Genomic DNA, 12,890 nt, shown 5'->3' on the forward strand with positions numbered 1-12,890 from the left:
GCCGGTAGGTTTCTGGCTCAGGTGGATGGCATGGTTCTGCTCCCTGGCAGGCTTTTGACTTCCTGCTGCTGCTGCGTGCTGACTCGCTGCATCGTCTTGGGCTGCCCAACAAAGACGGGGTCGTGAGGTTTAGCCCCTACTGCCTTTGTGACTGCGCGTACGTGCCGGTGTGCTGGAGGATATCGTTTGGGTCGGAGGGGAGCTCATGCTGTCTGCTCTAGTAGAATAGTTGTGTGTCTGAGGGACCATCCCAGAAGGGGTCGTAATGGTGGGTGGGTTCGGGAGGAACCGGCTATTCTAACCTATATGGTGGGACATAACCTCAGCTGCTTGTCCCACTTGCTTGTGCAGGGAGCCAGAGAGGGGCTCTGAGAAGAAGGCCAGTGGCCCCCTTTCACCTCCCACGGGGACACCTGGCCCTGTGCCCTCTGGTCCTACAGTGCGGCTTGGCCACCTGCCCTACTCCCTGCTCTTCCGTGTCCTGCTGCAGTGTTTGAAGCAGGTGAGAGGCCCAACTTCAAATTGTCCAGTCGAGCTGCTGGAAGAGTTGCTCTGAGGGCTCCAGCTTCTTGGAACCAACACACTTCCCCTGCATTAAGACCTTGGGAGCTTTGCATGCTTCCAGAGTTTGCAGCAAGCCTCAGATGTGTAGGCACAGTGCTGCAACTGTAGACCAGCATGCACCTTATGGGGAGGGGAGTGCAGTCGTGTCTGGGGAGCATCTGCCTGGCAGACGGAAGCCAGTCTTGAAAGGCAAGGAAGGTTCCAGTGGCAAGTCTTGGAAGCAGGTAGGTGTGGTTCTGAGCAGCAGGTTGTGCTGGACCAAGATGCAGAGACGGGATGTCCAGACTGGTGAGGGGGTGGACAGTAGGGTGTAGACTGGCGGGGGCTGGAGAGATGGGTGGACCTAGGGTGCTGGTGTTGGCACTGAGGTCCTATAGGTGACTTCTCAAGAGTTTTTAGGACTCTGCTTTGGACTTTGCTTTAGACAGTGACTGTTCTTCCCTCAAGGAGGTTGGACTGGAGGCTGCAGCTTCTGTCCTCCTGTTGCCCTGGCCTTGGCCTGACACTCGTTCTGTGCCAGGGATCTTGGCCTGTGGGCTTGCTGCTTTCCCTGTCCACTGTTGGTCATGATTTCTTTTCTGCCGCACCTTCATTGTTAGGGACGTTCAGCTGGTGCTCGGGCTGGGCACTGTTGGGGCCCTGGGTACAGTGCTGTAGACAGGTGGTCCTGGGTCACATTGGGCAGATGCGGGGAGAAAAGAGCAGAGATGTGGAGGTCCTGAGCTTGGTGAGGAGGAAGGAGGTGTTAGCTCCCTGCTGGGCTCTGTTTACCTGGCCTCTGGAGGGCAGCTGCTGTAGAACTGGCTGACAGCCACTGGATTTGCAGAGGCAGAGGCCAAGGCTCACCAAGTCCCCATGTGCTGAGAGTGCTGTGTTCCAGCTGCAAGTAGCCTCAAGTGCTGACCTTCCATCTTCTGTCTCCAGGGTCCAGAAAGCCCTGCACTCTCCCTGACCCCCTCCTCTCCCTCTAGGAGACTGACTGGAAGGTGCTGAAGCTGGTCCTCAGCAAGCTGCCTGAGTCACTGCGCTACAAGGTCCTCATCTTCACCTCCCCGTGCAGTGTCGACCAATTGTCATCTGCCCTCTGCTCCATGGTAATGCCCACCCAGCAGACTCTGTGCTGACCCCTCCTCTGTCACTCATGGTGGACCTGGTGTGGTGGGGTGGGTGCCCCAGTCCAGTCTTTCTTTCAGAAGACAGCAAACCCCTGGCAAGAGTACGTGCCATCTGCAACCTGCCAGGGGGGCCTCCATCTCCTCAGACCCTTGGCTTTCATGTGCAGTACACACTGTGCCTGGGGCCGTGGGAACTGCTGGGGGGGCCTGGAGTGCATTGGAGCATCAGAGGTCCCTGATCAAGGGTGTGTTACTGAGTATTTGTCCCTTCTCCCCTCTTCCTGACTGGGGCCCCCATGCCATATGGGTCAGTCTCTGCTTCTCTCTCATGTCACAAGGTGGTGCTCACCTGCTTCTCTGAAAAGGCAGACCCCGCCAGGAGGGAAAGCAACTATTGGCCCCAGACTCTGCTAGTCTCCCCAGTACCCTCTGACCCTCCAGGGGATCTGGCCGCTGGGCAGGGACTGCATAGTAGGGTCTTCTTGGTCATTAGCTCTCAGGTCCAAAGACTCTCGAGCGGCTCCGAGGCACCCCAGAAGGCTTCTCCAGAACCGACCTGCACTTGGCTGTGGTCCCAGTGCTGACAGCGCTGGTCTCTTACCACAACTACTTGGACAAAACCAAGCAGGTGAGAGATGGTAGGGGAGGAGCATGGTGATATTCTGGGCTTGCGATCCTGCCCTGAGCCAGAGGGACATACTGCCTCCTCCATGGACTGGCTGCTAGGCTAGAGCCTGATGAACTGGCTTTGCTTCTCCCTTTGCCACTGGTCCCCTGCCTGTGGGCAGCCTGAAACTACAGGAGTCTGAATCCCTGGCCTTTCTGAACCCTCTTGGGGTCTGGGCTTTAGTGTGGCCCTAGGGTATACCATCTGGCCTCCTCTCTTCAGTCGCCGCTCTCCCTTCGGAGCATTCCCTGGCCTGCGCCTGCTCTGACTTTGCAGTGGGAGGACAGGCTGGGCTCACAGCTTCGCCTCCCTCTGCACCTGCGGTCAGTGCAGAGCAAGGCAGCACTCCTCCTGGCGTCGTGTGCTGCTGCTGTCACCCACTGTCAGTGAGGACGCGGAAGTACTGGGAACGTCAGGAGCCACTCGGGTCCTGGCGCCTGGGAGGGGCTGCACTCCAGCTCAGGCCTGCCTCCCCAAACCAGCTCCTCTCCGCCATGCTGTGGGAGCTTGTACCAAGCTCACCGTTCCTCAGACTGAGCTCGACAGCCCTGTTCCGCTGGGGTGTGCTCTGCCCATTCTGTGTGGCTCAGCCTGCCACTGCTGGCATTATCCCAGAGGGCAGCTGGCTGCACAGGGCCACAGTGTTTCTGAGCAGGTTACCAGCTTCAGGAAGGCAGAACTATTCCTGGGGCATTGATCTCTAGGCTGTGGCCTGAGCTGTCATTTTGCTTCTTTCTTCACAAAGGTCACTGCCCAGAGTGGGTGTGGGGCCTGGTGGCCTTGCTCTGTCAGATAGTACCACCCCTTGGCAGTATGACCAGCCTGTCAGGGGGACTCAAACCAAGGGGGCTTTGGGCACAGCATGTCCTGGTTCCAGTGGGGGCTGGGGAGCCAGACCCTGTTAGACAGTGGAGTGGGGTCAGGAAGGACCTGACAGAGGCAACCCACTGTGCAGTCTGCCTGGGTGTGCTTGGCTGGTGACTGGCTCTGCCACTCAGTCATTCAGGGACCATCCTAAACTTTGCCCCCAACCTTTATGGAGCCTCCTAGAATGGGCTGAAGAGATGAGGCCTGGGGACACCAGAATGGATAGCCAGCCGTCCCTGTGGGCAGGGCCTGAGGCGTTTTGCTTCCCACAGCGCGAGATGGTTTACTGCTTGGAGCAAGGTCTCATTTACCGCTGTGCTAGCCAGTGTGTGGTGGCCCTAGCCATCTGCAGTGTGGAGATGCCTGACATTATCATCAAGGCGCTGCCTGTCCTGGTGGTGAAGCTGACACACATCTCTGCCACAGCCAGCATGGCCGTCCCGCTCCTGGAGTTCCTGTCCAGTGAGTGTGTGTGGTCCCACCCCTGAACCACTCTCAGCGCACCTGTGGGCCAGCATGGAGGGCAGACCCTGGGTTTGGACTGTGCCTGTTACAGTGCCTGGTACTGACCTGTCCCATTTCCCACTCCACTGTGTGCAGGCTGACCTGCCTTGGGAACCGGGGCCTTGGCACTTCCTGCCAGCTGTCTGAGTGATCTTGGAGAGGCTGTTCCTTTCCTCCCCCAACATCAGTGGAAACATCCCCCCATAGGAGCTTCCCTCGACAGCTTCTGTCCCTTGGGTACACACCATAACTGGGCATTGCCAGATCACCCCCTCTTTGTCCACTGCACTGTCGGATGGTGACTCCCAGGAGTTCAGGGTGCCTCGCCTGGCCCTTGCTGCCACCTCGTATGTGCCTGACCAGCAGCAGGCCCTTAGATGGTGAGGCACCAGAATAGAGCTGGGTCAGCACTTACTGGGGAGAACCAGAGAGAAAACAGTTGACACCTCTTGGGCCACACAGGGGCTCTATTGTGTTTTCTTTTTATTTTGCTTCCTACCCTGTAAAAGTGTAAAGACTGTTCTTAGCTTGTGGGTCATATGGGTATAGACTGTAGGCCAGATTTGGCCCGAGGACTGTAGTTTGCTGGCCCTTGGAAAGTAGAACCCAGGCCGGGGTCAGGAAGGTCATGTTTGGTTGGCTTTGGCCTTCCCTGTCTTGGACCAGAACGCCTGTCCTGGCTTTTAGAGATAAAGCACAAGACCCTGGTGACCCTGCCTGTGGCCATGGTCTGCACGATGGCATGGGCTCCCCTTACGGTGGTCCTTGCATCACAGCTCTGGCCAGGCTGCCCCACCTCTACAGAAACTTTGCTGCAGAACAGTATGCAAGTGTGTTTGCCATCTCCCTGCCGTACACCAACCCCTCCAAGTAAGTGCTGGCCGTGTGAGCCCGCCTGCGCCTCGCTGTGGCCTCGGCTCCTCTGCTCTGTGCTTCCACCCGGATGCTCTCCTCGGGTGCTGCAGGGAGCACCAGGGCCAACCCTTTTTTCTTGACTCAGGTTCAACCAGTACATTGTGTGCCTGGCCCATCATGTTATCGCCATGTGGTTCATTAGGTGTCGTCTGCCCTTCCGGAAGGATTTTGTCCCTTACATCACTAAGGTTAGCCCGTGGATAGGAGGCCTGAATCTGTGTTAGTGCCAGGATCCACTTTGTCTGTGGTAGAGCAGAGGCACGGGAGGGGAGAGGGGGAGGGGTTCAGTCTGCGAGCTTGGCTCACTACACAACCAGGGCGTACAGGACAGTGGGTGTGTGACTTGTCCAGGCCTCCCCACGGCACCACCTCATAGCTTTAGTCTTCCCACGCCAGGGCCTGCGCTCTAACGTCCTCTTGTCTTTTGATGACACCCCTGAGAAGGACAGCTTCAGAGCACGGAGCACCAGTCTCAACGAGAGGCCCAGAAGGTTCGCGTATGCTGTGGGCATGCCTGGTATTGGGTGGTGTGGGACTCCAGGCTGTGACCTGTGACTGCTGTGGTATATCTAGGGCCTGGGGCTGACCAACTGCCTCTAGGTCAGTAAGCGGGCACAGGAGCTGGGGTTGAGGGTATGCCACCATGTAGGGTGTGCTGGGGCCAAGATGCACAGGATTTGAGAGACCAGGCAGGGCCTGCCAGGACCGCTAAGGCCTCACACTCACCAAGCTGGCCTGCTGTGGCCTTTGGTGTTTTAGATCCTGTGGGTTGGCATCTTGGCCTGCCTGGGCCACAGGTATGGCTTTGCTGAGTTGGGGACTGGGATGCTGCCTGTAGGTGTCCAGGTTTGGGTCTGACTTCACCAAAGGAGCCCAGGGTCATGTCAGGCAGCTAAGACTCCCAGCCTGGGCAGGGGAACCCTGTACACCCCTTGCTTTGCCCTCTGGCCTCTGGTTAGCCAGCCTCCAGCCAGGGCTGCCCTCTTCCTCCAGAGCTTGCTCACCAGGGGGCACGCTCCTCTACCATCATGACCGCTTGTGCCAAGTCTGAAATCAAAGAGCCATGCTAGACCTCTGTGTTCTCGTCTGCACTCACGGAATGGCTGCCCCGCCTGCCCCCACTTCCTGCCCAGGCTTTCTTGGCTCTCCCTAGCTGGGATACGGCACTTTCCAGTGCGACCTACACTCAGAAGCCATTTGCTCAGGCCACTGGGGCTGGGGCAGAGGTGTGAGTTCGACCATCAGTGCCAGAGTCTCCTCTCTGGGCCTCTTCTCATAGTAACCCTCAGGGCCTGGCCACCGTGGCCTCAGTGCCTCCTGGGTCCCAGAACTGGGTGGGGCCTGCCTTTTATGGGGTGGTTGGGGACATGTGGTCAGTACAGCCTGGAACCTGCCGTGCGGATAATCCACACGTTTAATTTGCACTGATGTCCTTTGTTTTGGATCGTTGTGGAACCTGACTGCTCTCAGTCACCTTACGAGTTGTATTTTTATGCGTTTTCTTTTCTGTCTCCTCCCCTGCTAACTGTCCTTTGGCATGGTTCTTTTATTCATCTCGCGGGAACTCTCCATCTTGACCCTGTGGCCTGGGACCTTTCCTCCTCACCCCTCCAATGGCTTGTTCTCCCCTTCCCGGGAGCTGGGCTCTCTGGGGCTTGGGGCTTTCTTCCTCACCTGGTAGTTTGAGGATAGCCAGAGCCCCCAAACAAGGCTCGAATAACTCCCCACCTGTGAAAGAACTCAAGGAGAGCTCTGCAGCCGAGGCCTTCCGGTGCCGCAGCGTCAGTGTGTCTGATCATGTGGTCCGCAGGTAGCGGGGCTGTGTCGGGAGGGGGGCACAGACCCTGGAGCTTGGCCCGTGAGCACCCGGGTGGCGGTGCATGGGGCTGCTTGCATGACCTTGTTGCCTGGCCAGGGCTAGAGGAGAGCCTGACCCCGGCCCAGGGAGCCTGGTGGCGAGGGGTGGAAAGGTTGCATTCTGTCCCTGAGCCCCATACAGCATCAGCATGGGCCTAGCTGCATGGCAACCTCAGAGGCCCATCTGGGTACCCTGGCCAGGGCAACTGCTCTAGAAAGCTGGGTGGCCAGTGACAGCCTCCGCAGGCTTGTCCCCAGAGGGCCAGGGTTTTTCCAAATTAGATCAGGGCCCGTGAGGTTGAGTAGAGACATGCAGGCTTGAGTTTGGCCTGTCACGGTCCCTAGAGTGGACTTTGCTTCTTGGACTTCCTTCTGGAAAAGGTCTACTTTCTTTTGTAGCTGAAGGGGAACTGGGGGCTTTTGTGAGGGGGTTGGGGGCGGCCTGGGAGGGGCAAGCCAGCCCATGTGTAGCCTCAATTGCTTCTACTGGCCAAACACAGGGGGTGGGCACTGGCTTTCAGGTACCAGGTCCAGGCAGCTGCCCAGCTGTGGTCACCCTGCTGGCCCAGGCTACACTAGGAGAGGGCGTGCCTGTGTTCACCTCCTGGCCTCAGCATCCCATGCCCTGTGACCTAGCTGCTTACTAATGCCTGCTTTTGGCTCCAGCCTCAGAATGGCCTCTTCTGTGGGGTATTTGACCAGGAATCGGGGGATGGTGAGGCCTTCTGTGAGGCTCCTTCAGCTCTGTTCTAGCAAGTCCCCAGTGCGGCTCAGGAGGGGCTGTGAACCTCGTGACAGTTAAACCTGCACAAGCCTTTCTCCTGGTCCCTGGGTGTGTGTGGGGCTCTGCACTGGCCCAGCCTCCATGTCCTTGACGGAAGTAGTGGCTGTGGGCAGAATGCGATCCTGCTCTGTCCCCATGATCTTCGAGTCTGCATGACTAAGCTGATCTGCTAAAACTGCGACGAGCTCTCCTGTGTGCTCGGGCAGAGGAGACGCCTGTCTCCAGTCTCAAATTTCTGCTCTGACCAGAGGGCCCAGGTCTTTCCTGCAAAGTGTTTCCCTCCTCCCTGGGATGATGTGGTCCACGTGGTTCGTGAAGCCGCGGCTCAACTAGCCGCTGCACCTGGTCCTGACAGGGTCTTTTGGAGCGAGGCCCTTTTGGCCTGTGCATGCATTCAGCTTTGCCCCTGGTGGTAGGTGACTTGGCCCTGCCTGGCACTCTGACCCTGGCCATGACTTCTTCCAGCAGGATACAGACATCCCTCACCAGTGCCAGCCTGGGGTCTGCAGATGAGAACTCCGTGGCCCAGGCTGACGATAGCCTGAGAAATCTCCACCTGGAGCTCACAGAGACGTGCCTGGATATGATGGCCCGATACGTGTTCTCCAACTTCACTGCCGTACCTAAGAGGTGTGAGCTGTGCTCGGGTGGGAGTCCCAGCCATCAGGCTGTTCTGTGACTGTTCCATCCACACCATGGTCACAAGCGTAGCTATGCGGGTCATCAGGGCCACTCTGGCCTTCTGGAGCTGGACTGCCCTGAAGCATCTCTGGGAGCCCCACAGCAGGTCAGCTGGAAGGCCACACTTCTTTGCTTTCAGGTCTCCTGTGGGAGAATTTCTCCTGGCAGGCGGCAGGACCAAAACCTGGCTGGTTGGGAACAAGCTTGTCACAGTGACGACCAGTGTGGGAGCTGGGACCCGTTCATTGCTGGGTCTGGACTCCGGGGATCTTCAGGGCAGTCCAGAGTCAAGGTGACTGCTCCTTCTGCCCGTGTGCCCTACTGGCCTGGAACCCTGGAGAGTCCTCGTTTACCTTGTGCATGGACACTTCTGTCTCTAGCTCCAACCCTGGCCTGCACGTGAGACAGACCAAGGAGGCGCCTGCTAAGCTGGAGTCCCAGGCTGGGCAGCAGGTGTCTCGCGGGGCGCGGGATCGAGTCCGCTCCATGTCGGGTGAGCTCCCAGCTGCCTCCCTGGCAGTTGTTCTGCAGGGCGGGCAGCACCCTCTGCACAGTAATGCAGTGAAGCCCCTGTGGCTGAAGGGCTTGCTGTCGGTGCTCGTGTTTCCCTGGCCCTGGAGCGCCTCTGGGCCCTGCCCACCCACAGCTGTCTCTGCTGTGCTTGAGTGCACTGTCATCCAAATGAAGCACATCTGGAACCCCTTCTGCCAACCTGGGCCCACTGAGGTTGGCAGCCTTAGAGGTCCAGGCCTCAGGCTGAGCTGCTAGCACTCTGGCCCCCTGTAGACACTGGCCTGGTGCTTCCAGGCTGACCAGACCCTGGAAAGAGCACCTCGCTCTGCACTAGTGAATTTGTACTGGGCAGGTGATCACCAGCCCTCTCACCCGGTCCTCTGCAGGGGGCCATGGCCTTCGAGTTGGTGCCCTAGACCCACCAGCCTCCCACATCCCAGGAGGCCCCACTTCTGTGGGACCACAGAATGTACCAGCCACAAAGCCGGAAGAGACCTCTGTGGGTGCCCAGGTGCCAGCATCGGAGAAGACGAACCTGGCAGCCTACGTACCTCTGCTGACCCAGGGCTGGGCTGAGATCCTGGTCCGGAGGCCCACAGGTACTAAGAGGACAGGTGGACTGGACTGCCTAGTGCCTCTGAGCTTGGGCCCCCTTGGAAGGGACCCTATCCCTAAATTGTGGAGTGGTTACCCCAGGCTGTGACCACACAGCAGTAAGCACAGGGCATCTGGGAAGAGATTCTGCAGCTGGGTCTCCAGAGGCAGTGGTGCCCACACAGAGGCCTGCCCTGGGATGCACAGGCTGCTGTGGCAAAGCACCAAACAGGGCAGCTTGTGCTGCAGAGGTTTGCTCTCCAGTCTTTAGCTGGACCAGCAGGCTGGCTCCTTCTGAGGCCTCCCTCCTGGACTTATAGACACTTCCTTCTCCCTGTTTCCTTGCATGGTTACCTCTGCATGTCTATGTCCTAATCTTTTTCTTTTTGGTACCAGGGATTGAACCCAGGTGTGCTTAACCACTGAGCCACACCTGCAGCCCATTTTTATATTTTATTTAGAGATAGGGTTTTACTAAGTTGCTTAGGGCCTTGCTAAGTTTCTGAGGCTGACCTTGAATTCAAGATCCTCCTGCCTCAGTCTCTGGAGCCTCTGGTATTACACGCGTGTGCCGCTGCACCCGGCTCTAATCTTTTCTTATGAGGACACCAGTCAGGTTGGGTTAGGACCCACCCACATGACCTTACTCTTTACAGACGCTGTTTCCATGTGTAGTCATCTTCCGAGATCCTGTGGGTTAGGGTGTGACGTGAATTGAAGGGATGTAACTCAAGCCAAAAGGGCTTAGCAGAGGCCTGGAGCCCAGGAGGTGGTAGGAAGAGGACACACGGTGCTGATCTGCAAGACTAGCAGGCGCCGATTACCCCGAGGTGTCCTTGAGGCTGCCCTAGGGTAGCAGTGCCTGGTGTCCAGCAGGGAGGATGTGACCACAGCCTAAGCTCTTGAGGTAGCCCGTTTTGCCACATGAGGCATGTGCACATGTGGAGCTGCCCCGGGTGGGGCCCAGGGGGATGGCCAGTCAGAAGTGCTGGCCTGAGACTTGAGGGGTGCTGCCCCACCCTCTCCAGGGAACACCAGCTGGCTGATGAGCCTGGAGAACCCACTCAGTCCCTTCTCCTCGGATATCAACAACATGCCCCTGCAGGAGCTGTCCAATGCCCTCATGGCGGCCGAGCGCTTCAAGGAGCACCGGGACACGGCTCTGTACAAGTCGCTGTCAGTGCCGGCGGCCGGCACCGCCAGGCCCCCTCCTCTCCCACGCTCCAACACAGGTGAGCTCTGGCGGGGCTGCCTCCTGGGGCATGCGGTTCCCTCTGCGGCTCCCGTACTGTCCTCGCACATCTTCAGGGCCATGCTGGCCCTCTCCCACCTGTTGAAGGGACCGTTTCTTAGAAACTGATGCCGGCTGTCCGCTGCTCAGGTGCTTCTGGGGATGGCAGTGCTGGCAGCAGGCAGGGCCCCGTGGAGCACCCTGTAGAGGAGGCCCAGGGCCCAGGAGATACCACAGGCAGGCTCACTCTGCCTGGTTGGTGCTGGGGTGCCAGGAACTGCCAGCCTACGTGCTCCCAGGCCTGTTGGCATCGTCCTGTGTCACACCCTCTGGCCTCCCCCATGTGGCACAGATGGTGTCTGCTGTCAGGAGAAGCTGGGGAGCGCTGTCCTCCCAGAGGTCTGTGCAAGCTGCCTGGAGAGCCGGGAGCCCGAGTGCGCCGGCCCGGCCGCCGCTGGCCCTCCCCTCTCTCCTCTCCAGGCTCGGGGTCTGTGCCTGTCCTCTGCTCGGCCTGTGTGTAATCTCTGCTGCTGACGCGGCTGCTCACGTGGTTCCCTTGCAGTGGCCTCTTTCTCCTCCCTCTACCAGTCCAGCTGCCAAGGACAGCTGCACAGGAGCATTTCCTGGGCAGGTATTCGCGCGTCCCTTTAAGGAAGCGGTGTTTCTGCAGAGTGCCGTCTGCTGCGTAGGCGCTGTTCTCATCGTCCCTCCTCTGGCCACCCCTCCATGACCTGTTCTGAGCCTCGCCGCCCTCGGGAAGCAGGGTCCCGACGCGCATGAGGACATCTGTGCAGACGCCTTTGCTTTGCAGTGGGAGCCCCTTGACTTGCGCCCCTTGTGCTGAGCTCTGCTCTGCTGCACATGACCTCCAGGAGGTGGGGTGGCCCCGGTCTTCGGGTGGCAGCTTTTGGGTACCTAGTCTGACCTTAGGGCTCAGCTGAGCTGACCTTGCCCTGGTTCACGGTGCCCTGCATTTGCCTTTGTCACAGCTGGCCAGGGTCCCTGCAGGCTGGCAGGAGGGCAGTGTGCAGCACGTGGGCTGCGCGTCTGCAGGGCTGTGTGGGCATTGCAGGCTGCTTTGACCCTGGGCTGCTTCTCACCACACCCTGCCCTGTTGCTGCGCGGGAAATGCTGTCTGGGGACCTTGGTCCCTCATCCCTAGGGCACCTGCTGTGGGCCTGGTCTGGACGTGAAGGCAAGCCTCTGCCCTCAGTGGGCTCGGAGTCTTTGTAGATGGCCACATCCCCCGCATCAGCCTCTTCCTTAGGTCCCAAATCCTGGAGAAGCTTGGCCTCTTTCCTGGATCTCTGGGGCAGGTCTCGGGCACTCGCCCCTCCCAAGCTGAGACCACCTTGAGCGGGGCTCCTTCCTTGTTCTACCCTCAGCTGCCTGCCTTGCTGGAGGTTCAGAGGTGGCTTCTGGGTGGGCAGAGCTGGTGTTCACTGACACCTGGGATCCCACAGGAGGCCCCAGTGCAAGGGTCCAGCGATCTCCCCCAGCCTGCTCCATGGTGACAGCAGCAGGCAGGGCCCTGTACCTGCTGGTAGGGAGAAGCCTGGTCACCTGAGGCCACATGAGCGCCAGGCCTGACCCAGCCCCCAGCAGCCCCTTCTGTGTCCTCAGACTCTGCTGTGGTTCTGGAGGAGGGAAGTCCAGGCGAGGCCCACGTGCCAGGGGAGCCCCCAGAGCTGGAGGACTTCGAGGCAGTGCTGGGTGCAGACCGGCGTTGCCGGCGCCCCGAGGCCTACAGCAGGGTAAGTGCTGCAGGAAGCACCAGGACAGGGCCCTGAGCCCCGGGAGGGCACAGGTGAGACCCGCCTCCACCCGGCCTCCTGGCTATACACTCACTTGCCTGGGAACTTGGCAAGATCCTACCTGTTTCTCACCTGAGAAAATGATCCGCTCTTCTTCCACATCCCTCCTGCTTGGCCACCTGGCTTCCTGGTGTCTGTCTGGGGTGCCCCCGCTGGGATCGCTCTTCTTGGTCTGTGGGGTCCCAGATCCTTTGCTCAGTATGCGAGGGGAGTGGGGACCAGAGAAACCTGACTGAGGTCCTCTTCGGGCTCTTGCAGTCGTCCTCGGCCTCCAGCCAGGAGGAGAAGTCTCACACCGAGGAGCTGGCCGCGGGGGGAATCCCGATCGAGCGGGCTGTCTCCTCGGAGGGCGGCCGGCCCTCTGCGGACCCCTCCTTCCAGCCCTCACAGCCCCTGAGCAAGTCCAGCTCCTCACCCGAGCTGCAAACCCTGCAGGACATCCTTGGGGACCCTGGAGACAAGGCTGATGCTGGCCACCTGAGTCCTGAGGCCAAGGCCCGATCCCAGTCTGGGATCTTGGATGGGGAAGGTGTGGCCTGGGCGGCGCCAGGCGAAGAGGCCCGGGGCCCCGCCCCACCTGAGGGCCCCTTGCCGTCCAGCTCCCCCCGCTCCCCCAGTGGCCTCCGGCCCCGAGGCTACACCATCTCCGATTCAGCCCCATCTCGCAGGGGAAAGAGGGTGGAGAGGGACACTTTCAAGAGCAGAGCTGCAGCCTCCAGTGCTGAGAAGGTGCCAGGCATCAACCCCAGGTGGGCCTCCTCCCCGTCTGGAGCTCCCAGATCGT

The 12,890-nt window shown here is 59.6% G+C and overlaps 1 protein-coding gene across 19 annotated transcripts in view; it reads left to right on the forward strand.

Moving 5' to 3' along the window:
- The window catches only part of TSC2 (TSC complex subunit 2), a 34,007-nt gene that overhangs the window by 18,070 nt on the left and 3,047 nt on the right, over nt 1-12,890 (forward strand). For 5 of the 19 annotated variants that reach the window (XR_013760634.1, XM_079120274.1, XM_079120269.1 and 2 more), the window contains exons 18-34: nt 51-157; nt 352-502; nt 1,536-1,658; nt 2,173-2,307; nt 3,486-3,675; nt 4,494-4,587; nt 4,718-4,820; nt 5,029-5,123; nt 6,314-6,442; nt 7,739-7,903; nt 8,094-8,246; nt 8,335-8,447; nt 8,854-9,066; nt 10,090-10,293; nt 10,855-10,923; nt 11,916-12,046; nt 12,365-12,855. Coding sequence is in view for 18 of the 19 variants with exons in the window: in XM_079120274.1 (XP_078976400.1) it covers nt 51-157; nt 352-502; nt 1,536-1,658; nt 2,173-2,307; nt 3,486-3,675; nt 4,494-4,587; nt 4,718-4,820; nt 5,029-5,123; nt 6,314-6,442; nt 7,739-7,903; nt 8,094-8,246; nt 8,335-8,447; nt 8,854-9,066; nt 10,090-10,293; nt 10,855-10,923; nt 11,916-12,046; nt 12,365-12,855 (2,666 nt within the window). In the remaining variant the exon portion in view is untranslated. The remainder of the gene's footprint in view (nt 1-50; nt 158-351; nt 503-1,535; nt 1,659-2,172; nt 2,308-3,485; nt 3,676-4,493; nt 4,588-4,717; nt 4,821-5,028; nt 5,124-6,313; nt 6,443-7,738; nt 7,904-8,093; nt 8,247-8,334; nt 8,448-8,853; nt 9,067-10,089; nt 10,294-10,854; nt 10,924-11,915; nt 12,047-12,364; nt 12,856-12,890) is intronic. The other 14 variants (XM_079120279.1, XM_079120285.1, XM_079120280.1 and 11 more) reach the window with 7 other exon arrangements.

The sequence above is a fragment of the Sciurus vulgaris genome, assembly GCF_902686455.1.
Source record: "Sciurus vulgaris genome assembly, chromosome: 18".
NCBI lineage: Eukaryota > Metazoa > Chordata > Mammalia > Rodentia > Sciuridae > Sciurus > Sciurus vulgaris.